Raw genomic sequence first — 20,076 nt, 5'->3', positions numbered from 1 at the left:
AGGTTCCTTAACCCTCCAGCCAATAACCTCGTTGGTATCGCCTCCCTCAGCCAATCACCGCGCTCATATTCCAACCCTCAACCAATCGAGACCTTGTTTTCCCTCTCGCCGGTTTCTCCTCCCCCTTGGTGGGCGTAGCCATGGAGGGGCAATCAGGAAGTGGTTGGCAGCTTCCCCCCCCCCCCCCCCCACTGGTTGGCAACATGGCGGCGTCCGTAGAAGAGTGATGTCCGGGAAGGTGGTGACTCCGGGGAGGGTCGGGGGTCTGTCCGGGCTCATGGCGGAGTGCGGGGGTCAGGTGAGGGTGTACTCACTTTTGTTGCCAGCGGTTTAGACATTAATGGCTGTGTGTTGAGTTATTTTGAGGGGGCGGTAAATTTACACCGTTATACAAGCTGTACACTCACTACTTTACATTGTAGACAAGTTTACAGAAATGTGAGGGGTGTACTTACTTTTGCGAGATACTGTGTGTGTGTGTGTATACACACACGTGAAGTTACGCATTATCCAAAATAACGAATTCCGTATGTAAACAAATGGAACGGAACAAATTACGTTTAATTAACTAAATTAAAAAGGTTTTATTAATATTACTTAGTTACGTTGCAGTCGTTTTAGATGCGGCATTTGTTATTTCGGATAAATTGTAATTTTAGATAAATTCGTATTCGTTTACGTTCACTAACAGCCAAATTTGAAGGAAATTCCAATACTTAGAATTTAATTAGTAATAATTATTATTATTACTTTGTTATTAGTTCGGATTTTCTTTCTTTGGAATTTTCAAGTTTTCATTCTTATTTTTGGATTTTCAAATTTACGGATTTTTTATTTATTTATTTATTTATTTATTTTTTTTAAACGGGTTTTCGTTAATTCGAATATTTCCGAATTAACGAATTTGTCGAATTTTAGTCAAAACTAATTTTGAATGAAACAAATTGCACAGGAAGCAGGAAGACAAGATCTGTGTGTTTCTCTTACAGCATTTTTTTGCTGCCCTGAATGCACTCCTACATTTCTTATTGACTTACTTGTAGCATTGGAATGTCAACAATGACCCCTCTACCTTATATTTTTTTTAAAGGACGTTTTATTTTTTTTCTCTTTAATGCGCCTTTTTATGCTCATATTCAGCCACCCAGCTTTTGGCTTTATTTTATATTTGTTGCCCGTTGGAATACGGAGGCTGATGCCCATAATTGAATCACTTTTTAAAGCACTCCCACTTTTCCTCTGTGGTTTTTGTATCTGGAATTTCCTCACATTTGTTGTATCTGTGATGCGTTTTGTATTATCCAGCTGCAGATTTATTATTTTCTCCAGAGCTCCTCCTTACACGGGATCTGCAAGTAAAATTGCAATTTGTACAAATAAATCCCGGACATATCCCCAAATACATGATATCACACAGAGCCAGCCCCCCCCCCCCCCCCCCCCCCTGCTAGAAGGAGGAGGAAGCATTTCCTCAGTCTCCTCTCCCCAGTGATCAGACTGTACATTGTAACTTTGTAGAAGGAAGCATTTCCTCAGTCTCCCCTCCCCCAGTGATCAGACTGTACATTGTAACTTTGTAGAAGGAGGAGGAGGAAGCATTTCCTCAGTCTCCTCTCCCCAATGATCAGACTGTACATTGTAACTTTGTAGCAGGAGCATTTCCTCAGTCTCCTCTCCCCCAGTGATCAGACTGTACATTGTAACTTTGTAGAAGGAAGCATTTCCTCAGTCTCCCCTCCCCCAGTGATCAGACTGTACATTGTAACTTTGTAGAAGGAGCAGGAAGCATTTCCTCAGTCTCCCCTTCCCCAGTGATCAGACTGTACATTGTAACTTTGTAGAAGGAGGAGGGAGCATTTCCTCAGTCTCCTCCAGTCACATGTTACAGTCAGGAAATTCTTTCACGTATCTTATTTTTTTTTTTCCTCCAGGCAGCAGCTTATGGGAAGTGTGTGGCCAGCGAAGTCACCGGGAAGGTGGAGCTACAGAGAGGAGCATGTGGAAAGGAGTTTGAAGAGTTAAAGCGATGCCTCACCAAAGCTGTGAGTTCGATGCCGGAGTCTGGCGGGGCTGGGCGGGTACAGAACGGGGGATGGAGGCCCAAACAAACTATTTCCTTTACTAATTGCTACTCCGGCAGTATACAGCGTATACAGCATCCGCCACATCCAGTATACAGCGCTGTGTTCCAGCAGTGGGAGACTTCATGAGTGCTGCTCATCCATTCACAGAAAGCTTTGTATTTTTATGGATGATTACAAGACTTCCTCTGATTGGCTGAGGCGAGGTGGGTGGATGATGTCATTATCTCCACCTCAGCTAATCATTCTTCATTCTTAATAATACAAAGTTTCCTGTGAATGGATGAACAGTGATTTTGTTTGGGGAAGTGGAAGGGAAGTGTCCATCCCGCACAGCGCTGTATACTGCATGTGGCTGAGGCTATAGACACTGTACAGTGAAGGAAAAAAGTATTTGACCCCCTGCTGATTTTGTACTTTTGCCCACTAACAAAGAAACGATCAGTCTATATTTTTAACGGTCGGTTGATTATAACAATGAGAGACAAAATGACAACAAAAACATCCAGAAAAACGCATTTCAAAAAAGTTATAAATTGATTTGCATTTTAAAGCGGGAGTTCGCCGGGACTCCGCGTTTTTTTTATTTTTATTTTTTTAAAAGCCAGCAGCTACAAATACTGCAGCTGCTGACTTTTAAAATAGTGACACTTACCTGTCCAGCGCGCCCGCGATGTCGGCACCCGAAGCCGATCTCTCGATCGTCTCGCGGGTGCTGCCGCCGCCATCTTGGGTATGGGAATCAGGAAGTGGAGCCTTTCGGCTTAATTTCCCGGTTCCCTACTGCGCATGCGCGAGCTGCGCTGCTCAATAAGGACGGTCCTCGCTGCCTCTGGGATCTGTGTGTTTCCCAGCAGGCAGCGGGGCACTTGCGGAAAGGGGCGTAATCTACTCCCCTTTCCGCAGAGAGCTATCCCGGAAGTGGGTGCAGATACCTGTACTGTACAGGTACCTGCACCCCCTCCCCCCTGAAAGGTGCCAATTGTGGCGCCGGAGGGGGGGGGGAGGAATCCAATGAGCGGAAGGTCCACTTTAGGGTGGGTTCACACCGCTGCGGGGGGAGATCTGGATGTGATTCGCACTGCAAATCACATCCGATCTCCGTAGCGATGCGAGTTCAGCCATACAGATAGTATGGCTGAATTCGCATCGCTCCCGCAGCAAACTCGCACGGGACCCTTTTTTTGGTCCGCAACAGAATCGGATCGCATGGGTGTTCACACGATGCGATCCGATTCCTGTGCGAGTCGGCAGATCGCACTGCGATATGCGGACGGATCTGGGGGTGTCATTAACATATCATTGACACTCCCAGCCGTCCGCATAGGGCAGTGTGAACTGCCGGCAGGAGTAATGCGATGCGGGAAAACGCCGCGGATTCGCGGCGTTCCCGCATCGCAGCGCAGTGTGAACCCGGCCTTAATGAGTGAAATAAGTATTTGATCCCCTATCAATCAGCAAGATTTCTGTCTCCCAGGTGTCTTCTATGCCGGTAATGAGCTGAGATTAGGAGCACTCTCAAAGGGAGTGCTCATAAATCTCAGCTTGTTACCTGTATAAAAGACACCTGTCCACAGAAGCAATCAGATTCCAATCTCTCTCCACCACGACCAAGACCAAAGAGCTGTCCGAAGATGTCAGGGAGAAGATTGTAGACCTGCATAAGGCTGGAATGGGCTACAAGACCATCGCCAAGCAGCTTGGTGAGAAGGGTGACCACACTTGGTGCGATTTATTTGCAAATGGAAGAAACACAAAATAACTGTCGGTCTGGAGTGGGGACAAAATCCCTCCTGAGATGTGCCCAGACCTGGGGGGCCAACTACAAGGAACGTCTGACCTCCTGTGATCGGCAACCAAGTACGAAGTCATGTTTTAAGAAGGGGTCAAATACTTATTTCACTCGTTAAAATGCAAATCAATTTATACGTTTTTTTGAAATCCGTTTTTCTGGATATTTTTGTTGTTCTTCTGTCTCTCACTGTTAAAATAAACCGACCATTAAAATTTATAGACTGATCTTTTCTTTGTCAGTGGGCAAACGTACAAATTCAGCAGGGGGTCAAATACTCTGACAACGGGAGCAGAGATTAGTAATGGAACTCGTTCGTTTGGTCAGCTTGGTGTAAACCAGCTAATATAAAAAGTGACCGTAAACCTGGAGCTAGGCTTTAAAGTCTTTTGCGGAGGAGAAAAGAACCCCCTCCCCCTCCAGGTGATCTCTGTACATCACAGGGATTGTAACAAACTTTGTAGCAGATTTCTTCCTTTTTTGTTATTCTGAAGAAATAGCTGTTTGTTCTGAATGGGAGGGTCTGGTTCATTATAAATCACCTGATACACTCTGTGTTCTGATGAGGAAAGCTGCAGAGTCTGCAGCCCTTTAGAAGTATTTAACCCTTGCCGGAGTATCTCGCCAAAACTGAAATTCCTATTGCAGGGGATGCCTAAAATCTGACTTGTATCTTGGTGCAGACTTCTGGGAAAATCAGTGAGCCAATCGCACAAGCAGGAAATGACATTTCTGGGGGGGGGGGGGGGGGGGGGGGGGGTCAATCCATATACTATCTGTGTACAGAGCACCCCCAGGTGGCCATATTGCATTTTACAGAAAACAGCAGCTGCAGATTGAAATGGAAAGGTCATTTCTAATAACATTCAATTACAATATGACTTGTGTAGTAATTGTATACGCTAGATTATTATTATTTTTTTTTCCTTACAAAAGTGGAGTCAGAAAAATGATGTGTATGTGGCCAGGTTGAAGGTTCTGTGGAATACGCCCGCATAGAGCTGCAATATGCAACTACAGAGCTCCTCTGTTTTTATATTATTATAGTCACGTTGTTCTGATTGATTGTACGCTGAGCCAAACTGCCGGGGGCGCCAATGCTTTGCCGTTTTACGTTGCAGGAGTGTGCCGCAACTGTGAGGCACGTGATTGGGGGGGGGGGGGTCATAGAGCAACTGTGAGCCAATCGATCAATGGGTGTGCTTGACCCCCCCGTCGATCTCAATGGGTGTGCTTGACCCCCCCGCCCCCCCGTCGATCTCAATGGGTGTGCTTGACCCCCCCGTCGATCTCAATGGGTGTGCTTGACCCCCCCCCCGTCGATCTCAATGGGTGTGCTTGACCCCCCCCCCCCGTCGATCTCAATGGGTGTGCTTGACCCCCCCGTCGATCTCAATGGGTGTGCTTGACCGACCCCCCCCCGTCGATCTCAATGGGTGTGCTTGACCCCCCCCCCCCGATCTCAATGGGTGTGCTTGACCCCCCCCCCCCCGATCTCAATGGGTGTGCTTGACCCCTCCCCGATCTCAGTGGGTGTGCTTGACCCCCCCCCGTCGATCTCAGTGGGTGTGCTTGACCCCCCCCCCCCCCGTCGATCTCAATGGGTGTGCTTGACCCCCCCCCCCCCCCCCGTCGATCTTAATGGGTGTGCTTGACCCCCCCCCCCCCGGTCGATGGGGTCAATGGGTGTGTTTGACAGGTGGAGCAGCCTGTTAGACTTTGCAGTAAATAAAAAAAAATACTGTGTGTGTGTGTGTGTGTGTGTCAGTGTGTCAAGGTATAATGTAATAAGTCTGGTAGGTGACTGGGGGATGGTGATGAACGTCGGCTGCCTGTTTTTTTTTTTTTCTTCACTGAAAGAGCCCTTTAAATTATTTCTCTGTGGTCATGTGACTGTAAAACTCCACCTAGTCTGCTTGTCCTGTGGATGGCCGACAACGCTGCCGAGTCTTACAGATCAGTGACATCATCCCTCCGCTGTGCACGGCGTTGTCGGCCGGGGAGAGTTCATCACCACCAGCCACAGAGGAAGGAGGATTGAGCTGGAGCTGAGGTCACATGACTGTGGGGGGGGGGGGGGCATATTCATTTTTAACCCTTATGCTGCTGCCATTTTAATATATGCGTATGTATATATTATTTTTTATGTATATAGGTGTATACAGGCTGGAGCTCACAGATCTCTATCTCTTCCATTATTACAGGCAAAGAGGAAAACAAGATGACCAAATCTTCTTCCATCCGTCTTCTCTCACCCCCCCGGCACTGTATTCACTACATTTCCTGAATCCCGATTGGCTGTACAGATAAATCCCATTGCTGTGTGATAATCTGGTCACCATCATATATTCAACGTATTGCTCCCCGTTCTCTGTACAAAGACCACCCTGCTGTATACTGCGGTCTGCTCAGATTATTATCACTGAAAGAAACAAAAGTTATTCTTCCTAAAATAAAAATGTATATAGTTAAAGTGCATCTCTGGTGAGGATTTAGAATCTTATTTCATTGGATACAATGTATTCTGATCCTTTCCAGCCTCCTCCTATCACTCTGAACCAGCTGGAAGTTTGTGAAGATCCCACACACTTCCTTCCCTGGAATTCTGGGATATGGAGTCACCGCGCCCTGTGAAGAGTCACCGCCGTGTCATACATTTCACAGAGCCCACCTTCTGAGGGAAGGTGTTTCAGGAGGCAGAGTCAGCAAGGTACCATGGGATATGTAGTCTTTAGACATGGAGAAGCTGCAAAGCATGCTGGGAATCCAGGAAGTTGTGGAAAGAGGTAGCACTCACAGCATGAAAGGGTATTTTTCCAGTAATCTTCTATTGGATTGTCAATGACGAGTATCGTTTGTGGCCTTTATTACAATGCTGATGTTATAGCATGAGAGTGTATGCTGTGGCCGGAGATCTCCTTTAACCTGTTATGGACTGCCCCATGGGGCTATATTGCAGCAGGATGGCCCCCACCTATACAGGTATGAGATTTCACGCACTGGGACGTGTGAGTCGCCGACGGCCCACTCCTGCTGTGATTGGACACAGCAGGAGCCAATCAGCTGGCCCCGTGGACACATTGTCCGCCGGGGCATACCAGTCGTTTTCAGGAGAGGCAGACCACAGTTTTGTGAGAGGGGAAGGTGGAGATCTAGCTGAGCAGGAACACAATTTCTGTCTTCCCCTTAAAGCACCCCCAGTGAGCACATTTAACTGCCCCTGATGTTAACCCCTTCCCTGCCAGTGTCATTAGTACAGTGACAGTGCATATTGTTTAACACTGGTCCCCAAAAAGCGTCACTTCGTTTCAGATGTGTTCACTGCAATGTTGCAATCCAGCTAAAAAAACAATTCAAGAAATCTATCCCCTGGTTAGTAGAAGTGATAACTTTTGTACAAACCAATCAATATACGTTTTTTTTTTTTTTTTTAAACCAAAAATATGTAGCAGAATACATATTGGCCTAACGTAATGAATACATTTTTATTGGGTATGTTTTATAGCATAAATTAATTATTTTTTCAAAACCGTCTTTGCAGAGGTAATCAAATACCACCAAAAAAAGCTCTATTGGGGGTGATGATATCAATTTTGTTTGGGTGCAACATTGCACGACCGCACAATTGTCAGTTAAAGCATCGCAGTGCCGCATCACAAAAAATGGCCTGGTCATTGAGCAGCCAAATCTTCCAGGGCTGGAATAGTTAAAAGGAGAAGTCCAGCCTGAGCTAGTTTGGCTGGGCTTCCCCTATGCTATAGCTGTCCTATATGTGGTAGCTGAGGTCTCTGAACCCTACAGCTATACATGCTGAGGCACTGGGTGCTTCCAAGCAACTTAGCTGAAGAACAGCTTTAAAGGAGGAGTAAAAAAAAAATAAAAAATTAAAAGCCAGCAGCTACAAATCCTGAAGCTGCTGACTTTTAACAAAATGGACCCTTACTTGTCCAGGGTCCAGCGATGTCGGCAGCCGAAGCCGATCAATCTCTCGGCAGCTGCCGCCGCCATCCTCGGTGAGGGAATCAGGAAGGGAAGCATTACAGCTTCACTTCCCGGTTCCCTACGCGAGTCCCGCTGTCCGTCCTAACTGGTCCCCGCAATCTCCTGGGACCCGATGCGTGCACGATCCCGCTCCTTCTGAGGGACGTTCCTAAATGTCCACTCAGAAGCAGAGGGCACCCAGCCGGCTGTGCATATGCAGTGGGCGGGTGGGAAGTGGTTAAAGCGGAAGTTCCACTTTTGGGTGGGACTCGGCTTTAAGGACAATTCCACACTACCAAAGAGCTGCTCAGCGGGAGGTTCTACCTTCTTTACAACCACAGTCTTGTAATAAGATTTGCGGGTCCCCCAGCACCCCTTTTCTCATCAATGAAACTCACAGCAGAGTAAGCATGCAGGCGATGCGGAATACTGTGCGACAGGCTGGCTGTCATTTCACTTCCAGTTCTGAGCAGACTTCTAGCTAAAGCAGTGAGCTCCCGACAGGAAACAAGAGAATAAAGGTGTCTTTGATTACTGCTCTGGCAGTTAGACCCCTTTCACACTGGGGCGTTTTTCAGGCGCTTTAGCGTTAAAAAAAGCGCCTGTAAAGCGCTTGAAAGAAGCCGCAACTGCAATCCCAATGCAAAAGCCCGAGTGCTTTCACACTGAGGCGTTGCGCTAGCAGGGCGTCAAAAAAAGTCCTGCAAGCAGCTTCTTTGCAGCACTTTTGGAGCGGTGAATACAACGCTCCTAAAGCACCCCTTCCCATTGAAATCAAATGGGAAGTGCCTGCAAAACGCCTGAAAAGCGCTTTTGGCAGCAGCGTTTTGTGGGCGCTTTTAACTCTTTATTTGGCCACTAGCTGGGCTTAAAAGCACCCCAATAGCACTCGAAAAGCGCTGCTAGTTTAAGGGGCACTTTACGAGTGTTTTTCAGGCACTGGCAGTGTGAAAGGGCTTTTAAAGCACTCGGGCTTTCACATTGGGATTGCAGATGAGGCTTCTTTCAAGCGCTTCACAGGCACTTTTTTTTTTTTTTAACGCTAGAGCGCCCCAGTGTAAAAGGGGTCTTATTGTCAATTTTGTACGGACACCGACTTATATGTATCTGGTCAGCTTTTACATAGTAAGGTTAGATAAAGACACCAGTCCATCCAGTTCCACCTGAGTGAGTGTCGTCCCCATTTATTTTAAGGTACCTATATATTGCCATCAATTTATGAAGCACTTCACACATACATCGCACACTCAAATTGGCCCCTATCCTCAAGGAGCCCACAATCCAAGGTCCCAAACTCACATTCATACACTAGGGCCAATTTGGACAGAAGCAAATTAAGCTACCTGCATGTCTTTGGATTGTGGGAGGAAACCGGAGTACCCGGAAGAAAACCCACGCAGATACAGGGAGAACATGCAAACTCCAGGCAGGTAGTGTTGTGGTTGGGATTCGAACCAGCGACCCTTTTTTACTGAGAGTGCTACCCACTACACCACTGTGCCACCCAGCTTTTGTATTTCATATGACTTTTGCTAAATAAAAAAAAAGGAATTACAAAAGAGAAGGCCCTCTATAAACGGATTACTGTTGCCAACACATGACATTTCTTTTAGGTTTGAAAATCATCACTGGGGTGCAAAGTGAAGGTGAAAAGGTAATTCTTTAATAACAGATTGGCTTGTGTAGCATTGATGTCAGTTAATGTCACCAAACCCAGGGAAAAAGTTCCTGTGTGCACAATGCTCGCCCTCTACTGGACAGTTTCAGCAATTACGGCTCAGTTGTGGAACCGGTGATGTGGGTGGTGAAGAAGGGGGTCAGGAGAGCCGACATTTAAAAGGCACAGAGTCTGGGAGGAAGAACTCCGTCGCTGCAAAGGTCCAAGAGCAATGAGATAATAAAGAAAAGAGAAATCCTAATAAACATAAACGTTTGGTCTCATAAAACAGAGCGGATTGCGGTTCGGTGCAGTAAAAGAGTTTCAGTTCTTGCCTGTGGCCTTCCCTCTCTGTGTGCACAGGAAGTGCAAATTTCTGAGAACGCGAGTGGTGAATTCTGTCCATAGTGGTCACCGACCGTCCGCTAATCCTCTCAGCCACCAGTTTTATTTTCAGTTTTTTTTTGTAAAAAGTTGAACCATTTATTTTCCCCAAGTACCTGAGACATGTGTGTGCGGACACACAGTGTGATATTTTGCAGCATATCGAAGGGTGAGCCGTGTTTCTTTTAAGGGGACTTTGTCAGGACAGGAAGATGGGAGAGAATACCACTTTTCCTTGTTTTGAAGGCCTCATTCCTACAAGGGGTGCAAATCACACTGATGGGCGTCTTTCGAAAATCGCGTGATTTTTGAAGCCGCACCGGTGTGAACAGGGGCCAAGTGGTGAAGTGAGGACGGAGGTTCATGGAGCCTGCGCTTTGAGGCTCCATGCACACTGAAGCTCATAAATGGCAGTTTTTGGGAGTTTTGGCTTTTTTTTTTTTTTTTTTAAAGGCCATAAACGCCCCTCTGTGTTATCCTGTCTATGCACACACGGATGTTTTTCGATGTTTATCAGCAGTGGAGTTTACGGGCTGTTTTCTGAACGCCACAAAAATCGCGTTCAGGTGTCGTTATTCTGACCACAAAAAAAACACCAAACGCTGATAAACGCTCAAAAATGTAGCTCACCAGCGTTAAACGTTTTGGATCCACTGGAAAAAAAATTAATAAAAAAACCCGCTATTGCAAAAACGGTAAAAAACGCTGAAAGACTCACTGCAAAGCTACTGGCGTTTTTATAACGTTATTTTAATGTCCAGTGTGCATGGAGCCTTAAAGCAGGAGTCGGCGTTTTTTTTTTTTTTTAAAGCCAGCAGCTACAAATACTGCAGCTGCTGACTTTTAAAATAGTGACACTTACCTGTCCAGCGCGCCCGCGATGTCGGCACCCGAAGCCGATCTCTAGATCGTCTCTCAGGTCCTACCGCCGCCATCTTGGGTATGGGAATCAGGAAATGGAGCCTTTCGGCTTCATTTCCCGGTTCCCTACTGCGCATGCGCGAGTTGCGCTGCGCAATAAGGACGGTCCCCGCTGCCTCTGGGATCTGTGTGTTTCCCAGCAGGCAGCGGGGCACTTGCGGAAAAGGGGCGGGCACTTGCGGAAAAGGGGCGGGCACTTGCGGAAAGGGGCGTAATCTACGCCCCTTTCCGCAGAGCGCTATCCCGGAAGTGGGTGCAGATACCTGTACTGTACAGGTATCTGCACCCCCCTCCCCCCTGAAAGGTGCCAATTGTGGCGCCGGAGGGGGGGGGGAGGGTTCTGATGAGCGGAAGGTCCACTTTAGGGTGGACCTCCGCTTTAAAGTATAACTGAATGCAAAGCTTTTTTTTTGTGTTGGATGGGCTGGAGTGGTATCAGAGCCCCTGTCAGGATTTTATTGCCGTCTGTGTCCCCGTTAGGGAGAGTCAACCCTCTGTTAACAAAAGTGAAAAAAAAAAATATATATAAAAAATTTTGGGTTGTCACCAGGACAGGGATAGAGGGGGAATCCTCCAATGGGGACATTAGTTCTGGGATTCCCTCACTTTGGGAGGGATTTTCCTTCACTTTCTGTTTGGCTATGGGACGGGAAGTGGAGGGACATCTCCCCAATGGTGACACATTGCAAACATTTTTTTTTTAAAAACACCTTGACAGGGGGGGGTTCAACCCTCCATTACTATGTCTAAACTTTAGTTTTACTGTAAGATTGGTTTAGACTTTAGAGTTTTGCACTGGAAACCCCGGGCCATACAACGCCGTAGCTTAGATGGGGCAATTAGTCATTCTAGGAGGGCGCCTTCCCCTGCAACTCAAGTGAAGTGAATTTACACTGCTGCATGCAGAGGTTTTTGGGGTACATGGATGATTGCAGCTCATCCGATGTGCACACACCCCCAACCACAGGCAATAGTGTAAATGAACTTGCTCTTATTTTCTGCCTCCCCCACCCAAAATATTCCCCTCTCGAGGCAGGGAGTCCAAACCCTATGTAACCTTCATGTTGGCTGGTGTCGGACATTTTACAAAGGTAATCTCTTTTTTTGGCCCCCCCCCCTCATGTGATACAGTTTGGGCCTGGTGATTGGCTGCTCACTGCATTGTGGGAGGGGGGTCACATGCACCCCCATACCCAGAAGCACTGAGGGTTGTAATGGAGCAGCAAGGACGTGGATTTGGGGGGATGCTCTTCCAGGAAAGCCTGCCACAAGTGACAGAGTCTCTTTAAAAGGCACATTACCTGTGACAGTGTCCATATTCCTATAATAAAAGGTCCCATTTAAAACAGAAAAAAAAAAAAAACTGAGGCAACACGCAGTTCCGTTATTTTGGTCATGTGACTAAACCAGGAGTGTGACGGAAGTGAGGGCGGAATACAAGTACTGGCAGGATTTGGCTTTGTTTGGTTCTTATGGCTGCTCAGGTAGTGCAGCTTTGTGGCTTCTTCAAGCCGTTACCCACTTTGGTCTCCACAGTTCCATCGACAACCCCCCCCCGTCCAATCGGCTGTCATCTCTTCTTCTTCTCGGTCAGCTGTTTGATTTGTCGGCTGTAGACCACCTGCATTCCGGCTTCGGCGTTGAGATGAGCCTCAAGTGCGGCGTGGAGGTCGTTGACTCTGGGGTCGGGGGCGTGGTTGAAGCCGATGATATGAGACCCGTCGCTATCCATCGCTTCATTGGCAAGGTCTCTCTTTCTTCTCCGGAGATCCAAATCGTTCTGCAGCTTCAGGTCTCGGTTCGGTTTGCCTTGTTCGTTGTCTGGCACTGCCCCGTCTTTGCCGTCTTCCATCTTGTTGTCCCCAGCTTCTGCCGGTACTGCAGGCTCTTTCCTTGGTACCTCCACTGCTTCTTCTTCAACTGGATTATTATTCAGCTCCTTAAGGTTCGGATTTGGTCTTTGCAGATCTTGGTCCACTCTTTGAACTTTGACCTCTTTAGCTCCCTCTTGAGGTTGGGCCTTCGGCTGCTCCAAGCCTCCAGCTGTTATTTTTGCCACCTTATCACCCGGGCCACGCTGTTCTACAACAAGCTTCTGCTCCGGTGGTCCAGCCAAGGCCTCGTTCACTTTTGCATTAAGGTCACCATCTTGGTTTTTGAGAATGCTCTTGTCCTGGTTTTGCTGCTTCCTTGCCCCCTCCTCTTCCTGCGCTGGCTTCTGTATATGGATCACCTGCTCAGCTGGAGGTTTGGCTTCTGCTTTTTGCTGTGGAACACCAACCCTCTGAACAGGGAGATGGTCTTCTGTCTTCTTCACCGCCTCAGGCTCTGGAGCCTTTTTTAAGACATTCAGATCATTATTGTTCTGCAGGACAACATTTTCCTGGGCTGCTTTCATCTCAGGTGCGGGTAAGGCGGCTCTCTCCATGTCTTTTCTCTGCTCTTCCCTTTGTTGGTTTGGCGCCGCCTCCTTATCATTGACAGGATCTTTATCTTCTGCTCTCCCAGCTTTCATCTCTTCTTTACTCCGCGGATGTTCTGGGGCGAGGCCCTCCGGCTTGTCACCTAAAAACATATTATAAGGGAGCCGTGTGGGTGACATTGCGATTGGTACATTCTGATAAAACAAAACACTAAACCCGCCTTTCTGAACCTCTGTAGCAAGGGGGAACCCTTCAAACAACATTAGGTTCTGAAGAAACCTCTGCTAATTATTAAAGTGATTGTAAAGGCTTGTTTTTTTTTAACCACTTCAACCCCGGCGTATGGTCATAAGACGCCCACAGATGGGATCTCCCATCCTGGGTGGGCATCATATGACGTCCTTTTATTTCCCGGTCGTCTAGGGGGCGCTGGATGCAACGCCGCATGACTGCGCAATTGTCAGTTAAAGCGACGCAGTGCCAAATCGCAAAAAGTGCTCTGGTAAGGAAGGGGGTAAAATCCCCTGGGGCTGAAGTGGTTAAATAACAAACATGTTATACTTACCTCCTCTGTGCTGCTGGTTTTGCACAGAGAAGCCCGGATCCTCCTCTTCTAGGGTCCCTCTTTGCTGCTCCTGGCCCCTCCCTCCTTTGAGTGTCCGCACAGCCAGCAGCTTGCTACAAGGGGGCACCTAAGCAGAGTTAGAGCTTTGTGTATACATTCAGATACGGAGCCCTGACCTGGCCCCGCCTGCTCCCTCCCCCGCTTGGCTGGCTGACTGACTTCGATTGACAGCTGTGAGAGCCAATGGTGCCACTGTTCTGTCTCAGCCAATCAGGAGGAGGAGTGTCCTGGATGGCTGAGGGGATCGTGGACATCACTGGAGAGAGAAGGGGATCAGGTAGGTAATTGGAGGTGTGCTGGGGGCGGGGGGGGGGGGGGGGGTGGCTGCTACACACAGAATTGCATTAAGATAAAAAAACCTTCTGCCTTTACAACTCCTTTAAGCCTTTCAATACCAGACGCTGTAACCCCCTTCCTGCCCAGGCCAATTTCCAGCTTTCAGCGCTGTCACACTTTGAATGACAATTGCGCAGTCATGTAACACTGTACCATATGACATTTTTTTTTCACACAAATCGAGCTTCCCTTTGGTGGTAATTAATCATTAATTATACCACTGAGTTTTTTTTTTTTTGCTAAACAAATGAAAAAAAATAAAAAGTTTTTCTTAATTTGTTACAAAATTTTGTAAATAAGTAATTTATCTCCTTCACTGATGTCCGCTGATGGGGCTGCACTGATGAAGAGGCACTAATATCCAGCATTGATGGGCGGCGCTGATGGGCAGCCTTTATGTGCACTGATGGGCATCACTAATGGGCACTGCTGATCGGACTGCACTGATGCAAGGATCATCAACGCAGAACCCAACCCCCCCCCCCCCACACGTCAGGGGAGCTGTCAGCGTGAATAGAGGAATGCCGATAACCGGTGTTCTGCCGAAGACTTGCCAGGATCTCCAACCACATCACTACCGGTGACTCTCCAGCAGCAATAATTGGAGATTTCGACAAGTAACCTGTTTCACAGAACACCGGCAGCGTATACACTACGGTACACCATGAAATGAGAGGACATACTAACCAACATGGCCTCCCTCAACGCGGCGACAACTTTTTTTCCCCTCCTTACACGGTGTTCTGTCAAAATAGCCAACTCGTTGTGTACCGTATTGTATACGCTGTGGGTGTTCTGTGAAAACAGGCAACATGTCAAAATCTCCAAATTTTGCTGCCGGAGAGTCACCGGAAATGACTTGGTTGGAGATTTTGGCAAGTTGGAGTTTTCGGCAGAACACCGGCACTTGCTATTTACACTGTGATCGGACAGAGCAGGTAAGTATGACATGTTTGTTATTTTAACTAAAAACAAACTAGACTTTACAAATCACTAACATCTATGACGTCCAATCAGAACAATTAATATTGTCTATGTCAAAATGACACCTGGACGAGGGTTTCATTGTTCTGACAGGACGTTATTGGTAATGACTGTAAAGTCTATTTTTTTTTGTTAAAATAACAATCACGGTATCTTTACCTGCTCTGTAATGGTTTATGGGCAGCCCGATCCTCCTCTTCTCAGGTCCCCCCAGTGGTGATTAAATGCCACCAACAGAAAGCTCTATCTGTCCAAAAAAAATAAAAAAATAAAAAAAAATAAAAGATACAAAAATGTCGTATGAGTACAGTGTTACATGACTGCGCAATTGTCACTCAAAGTGTGACAGCGCTGAAAGCTGGCCTGGGCAGGTAGGGGGTAAAAGTGCACGATATTGAAGTGGGTAAAATACACCTATAAATGTCCTAATGTGCATGAACACATTGGACAACATTGAGCTGCTTCTACAGGCAAAACGCTAGGGAGGAGAACTTCCGATCCCCTAAGGCAGTGATGGTGAACCTCGGCACCCCAGATGTTTTGGAACTACATTTCCCATGATGCTCTACTACACTGCAGAGTGCATGAGCATCATGGGAAATGTAGTTCCAAAACATCTGGGGTGCCAAGGTTTGCCATCACTGACCTAAGGTGACCAGAACGGAAGTGGGAGCAGGTACTTGTCAAAATTGGGTACTTGCGTGACCCCCTCCTCCTTCCCAAAAGCTCAATTTCACAAACAGGAGTCAGGGAGGAGGAGTTAAAGCGGAAGTTCCACTTTTGGGTGGCAGTTCCGCTTCAAATGTCCATCAGGTTCCAGCAAAAACGAACAAATGTGCGATAGCCTAGAATCTCTGGGTGCATCTCCCTCCTCTAACGGCTCCCAATGGCCTCACCTTGCTGCTCCTGGTGGATCTCCATGTGCTGCTCCTTGATGACGGCCAATAGCTTCTCCTGCTGATCCAGAAGACGTTTCTGCTGCACCTGTTGTTCTTTAATGACTTGTAACAAGATGGCGTGATCCAGCATCTCCGCCTTCCCGGCATCTGTGAATTCACAAAGAACACAAACGCTAAGAATTCAAACTCATCCCATTAGAGTTTAATAACATTCATTGTATTTCTTTTATATTTATGGGCCAGTAATTTTATACAGTTACGAATGATGAAAAGCTGAAAGTGTTAGAAAACGATGTTAGGACGAGAAGTGTCGGATGAAGGGCAAGTGTCTCATGAATATGAAGTGTCTTGGTGATGTCATCGATCTCTAGTGAATGGATAGGCTGCGTTCTCATGAATATGAAGTGTCTTGGTGATGTCACCGGTCTCTAGTGATGGATAGGCTGCGTTCTCATGAATATAAGGGGTCTCGTGATGTCACTGGTCTCTAATGATTGGATAGGCTGAGTTCTCATGAATAGGAAGGGTCTCAGTGTGATGTCGCTGGTCTCTAGTGAATGGATAGGCTGTTTTCTCATGAATATGAAGAGTCTAAGTGATGGCACTGGTCTCTAGTGATGTATAGGCTCCGTTCTCATGAATATGAGGGGTCTCTGATGTCAATGGTCTCTGGTGATGAATAGGCTCCGTTCTCATGAATATAAGGGATCTCGTGATGTCACTGGTCTTTAATGATTGGATAGGCTGCGTTTTCATGAATATGAAGGGTCTCAGTGATGTCACTGGTCTCTAGTGATGTATAGGCTCCGTTCTCATGAATATGAGGGGTCTCAGAGATGTCACTGGTCTCCAATGATTGGATAGGCTGCGTTCTCATGAATATGAAGAGTCCTGGGGAGGTCTCTGGTCTCGATTGATTGGAAAGGCTGCGTTCTCATGAAAATTAAGGGTCTAAGTGATGTCACTGGTCTCTAGTAAACGGATAGGCTGTGTTGTCATGAATATGAAGATGTCATTGGTCTCTAGTAAATGGATAGGCATAATGCAATGTGCAACAAGAAAAAATGCAAAGCAACCAATCAGAGCAGTTTTCATCATTCTAATTGCTCTATACTAATGAAAGCTTCTATCTTATTGGTTGCTATGGAGTACTGCATGCCACATCTCTGAACAGTATTAGTAAATGATAGCACCCATGTCTACAGCTACACATGCATCGTGTTACACGCCATGCTTACGTTGCTCTAGCCTCCTGAGCTCAGCTGTGAGCATCCCGATGACAACATGGACAGATGAGACGAGAGGAGAGAGAGATAAGCAGGTTACAACAAAGCACAGAATAGACCGCCATCACTCCTGGTTCTGTTTGCAGGACAAATAGAAATTGGGATCCTATTCCTGAACAGAAGCCAAGATGTCTGACACTATGAAATGCATATCAGAAGATCTGGTGACAAAGTCTGCTGACTGCCCACCTCCCCAGCAAGTTGCAGCAGCTTACACACACTTTTGCTTGCTCTCCCAGTTCTCGGTTTACCTTTGGGAGCAAAGAACTATACCCAGTACTTCCAGGTATAGGGGAGCATGTGACTCACTCCCTTTTCTCCCATGTGACAGAGCTGGCCTAGTCATGTCACAGGAAGAGAAACATCAGTCCTGTGGAAGCTCTGACTAGGGTCAGCTTGGAGCTTATGCAGGGCTTTGTCTCACACCAAGCTGCAAATGGAGCAGCTGGGGAGCAAGGGGAAGACACAATAAGGCCAAAAGCAGGTGACACCTGACCATCAAACCTACCTATAACAAGCATATGGACACCATACAAATTAGTAGGTTCAGGTGTTTCCAGTGAAAAGTACTGATAATTCAACATCATACAAAGATATTGTAGACAATTGTGCGCTTTCAATCTTGTGGTAACAGTTTGGTGAAGACCCTTTTCTGTTTCAGCAGGACTGTTCCCCCCCCCCCCCCCCCCTCCCCAATGGTGTGACCAGTTTGGTTTGGAGGAACCAGAGTTTCCTATACAAAGCCCTGGGACCTATCCCCACTGAACACCTCTGGGATCAACTGGAAAGCCATTGGTGAGTCAGGTCTTTTTTGGTACCCAATGTGAGGCCCAACATGTGAGTCAGGTCTTTTTTTGTGCCCAATGTGAGGTCAAACATGTGAACCAGGTCTTTTTTTTCTGCCCAATGTCAGGTCCAACATGTGAACCAAGACTTTTTTTTGTGCCCAATGTGAGGCCCAACATGCGAGCCAAGACTTCTCATCCGACATCAGTACCTAACCTCAGGAATGGGCACAAATTCCCACAGATACCCTCTAAAATCTTGAGGAAAGCCTTCCTGGAAGAGTGGAGGTTGTTATAGTCACAGGAAAAAGGGCAAAGCCAAGGTTTTAGGATGTGATAACCAACAAGCTCATAAATAGGTGTTCTGGCCATATATTGTACAAGATGCTATGAGATCCAGCCTTAAAGCGGAGGTCCACCCTAAAGTGGACCTTCCGCTCATCAGAACCCTCCCCCCCTCCGGCGCCACAATTGGCACCTTTCAGGGGGGAGGGGGGTGCAGATACCTGTACAGTACAGGTATTCTGCACCCACTTCCGGGATAGCTCTCTGCGGAAAGGGGCGTAGATTACGGCCCTTTCCGCAAGTGCCCGCCCCTTTCCGCAAGTGCCCCGCTGCCTGCTGGGAAACACACAGATCCCAAAGGCAGCGGGGACCGTCCTTATTGCGCAGCGCGATTCGCAAATGCGCAGTAGGGAACCGGGAAATGAAGCCGAAAGGCTCCATTTCCTGATTCCCATACCCAAGATGGCGGCGGCAGCACCCGAGAAACGATCTACAGATCGGCTTCGGGTGCCGACATCGCGGGCGCGCTGGACAGGTAAGTGTCACTATTTTAAAAGTCAGCAGCTGCAGTATTTGTAGCTGCTGGCTTTTAAAAAAAAAAAATAAAAAAAAAAATAAATAAATAAAAAACGCGGAGTCCCGGTGGACTCCCGCTTTAACGTGAACCGGTTTCTTTTAAACTGTGTAAGCAAGACACAGGTTCACTTTAAAAGCTACAGATGCACAGCACAAGAAAAATGATATTTATAAACTAGAGCATATCTGTAACACACGACTTAGTGGAGTGCAAAGCGGCGAGGCTGAGCAGAGCAGCTTGAAAATGCTCCACATAAGCCTTCTCGCTGGCTGGCTGTGTCACGGAAGGGAAGACATACAGAAAAGCACTAACCTTCTTGACTCCCAACTGCCTTCTCTTCAGCGTTCCTGACTTCACGATGCTCAGGTTGTGCGTCGCCAGGCGCTTGTGCCTCCTGGTCTTCTGGAAAGACAGCGGGAGGTTAGATTTATAACACTACAATGTTTTATCATATTTCAAAAAGAATGCAACGTTTTGGATCCGGTCACATCGACGTGATTGTGGTAACCCTTTACCACTGTGTACTGCAATGTAAGATGTATGTGTTACCATTCATTTTAAAACTGAGGTATAATGCACACAAGAAATACCCCTCACCCCAGTCCGTCTGTTGGTTTTTGTTCTAACTTTAGTGCGAGGGACTGGCAGGATCTTGTAAACATCACAGCACCCTGCCTCCGATCTTTTTTTTTTTTTTACCCCAAGGACGTTATATAAAAGAACACATCCCTGGCATCCCTTTAGACGTACATGTTTCTCCCTGCAGGCCACAGTGGCTTGAGCATGCCTGTCTAAAGGGATGACGGCGATGTGTTCTTTCAAATATTGCTCTGAAAAAAAAGGACTGATGGCAGAGAAAGCAAATAGCTGTGGATAGTCAACATCAGGATGGATCAGCAGGAGGGGAGATTGATTATAACTGAGGTCATTCAGACAGGAAATAAAGGAGAGTTCAAGATAGCTGCTGCAGTTTCAAAAGGTTATATTTTTGAAATGCAAGTTTCCAGGTGTTCTGTCGAGAAGTGCGTCTCTTCGAATAGTGCCCGGGATGTAGTGCGCA

General features: G+C 47.0%; 1 protein-coding gene and 1 long non-coding RNA gene across 10 annotated transcripts in view; one reads left to right on the top strand and one right to left on the bottom strand.

The window, feature by feature from the left end:
• The first annotated feature begins 156 nt into the window (after positions 1-156).
• LOC143935096 (uncharacterized) lies at positions 157-6,105 on the top strand. The gene is made up of 3 exons (XR_013263458.1): positions 157-298; positions 1,932-2,042; positions 6,078-6,105. It is a non-coding gene; the product is annotated as an uncharacterized LOC143935096 (long non-coding RNA).
• Positions 6,106-9,495: 3,390 nt separating this feature from the next.
• Positions 9,496-20,076, bottom strand: part of SLC38A10 (solute carrier family 38 member 10) — an 84,040-nt gene continuing 73,459 nt past the window's right edge. For 3 of the 9 annotated variants that reach the window (XM_077458707.1, XM_077458712.1, XM_077458708.1), the window contains exons 15-18: positions 19,329-19,418; positions 17,322-17,345; positions 16,081-16,230; positions 9,496-13,381 (exon numbers count right to left, since the gene is read on the bottom strand). In XM_077458707.1, coding sequence (XP_077314833.1) covers positions 12,387-13,381; positions 16,081-16,230; positions 17,322-17,345; positions 19,329-19,418 — 1,259 coding nt within the window. In that variant the 3' untranslated portion in view covers positions 9,496-12,386. The remainder of the gene's footprint in view (positions 13,382-16,080; positions 16,231-17,321; positions 17,346-19,328; positions 19,419-20,076) is intronic. The other 6 variants (XM_077458709.1, XM_077458714.1, XM_077458710.1 and 3 more) reach the window with 3 other exon arrangements.

Source organism: Lithobates pipiens, unplaced genomic scaffold, assembly GCF_037356315.1.
Source record: "Lithobates pipiens isolate NorthernLeopardFrog02 unplaced genomic scaffold, aLitPip1_a1.2 Scaffold_28, whole genome shotgun sequence".
In the NCBI taxonomy this organism is placed as follows: domain Eukaryota; kingdom Metazoa; phylum Chordata; class Amphibia; order Anura; family Ranidae; genus Lithobates; species Lithobates pipiens.
This window is presented reverse-complemented; position numbering and strand designations above follow the sequence as displayed.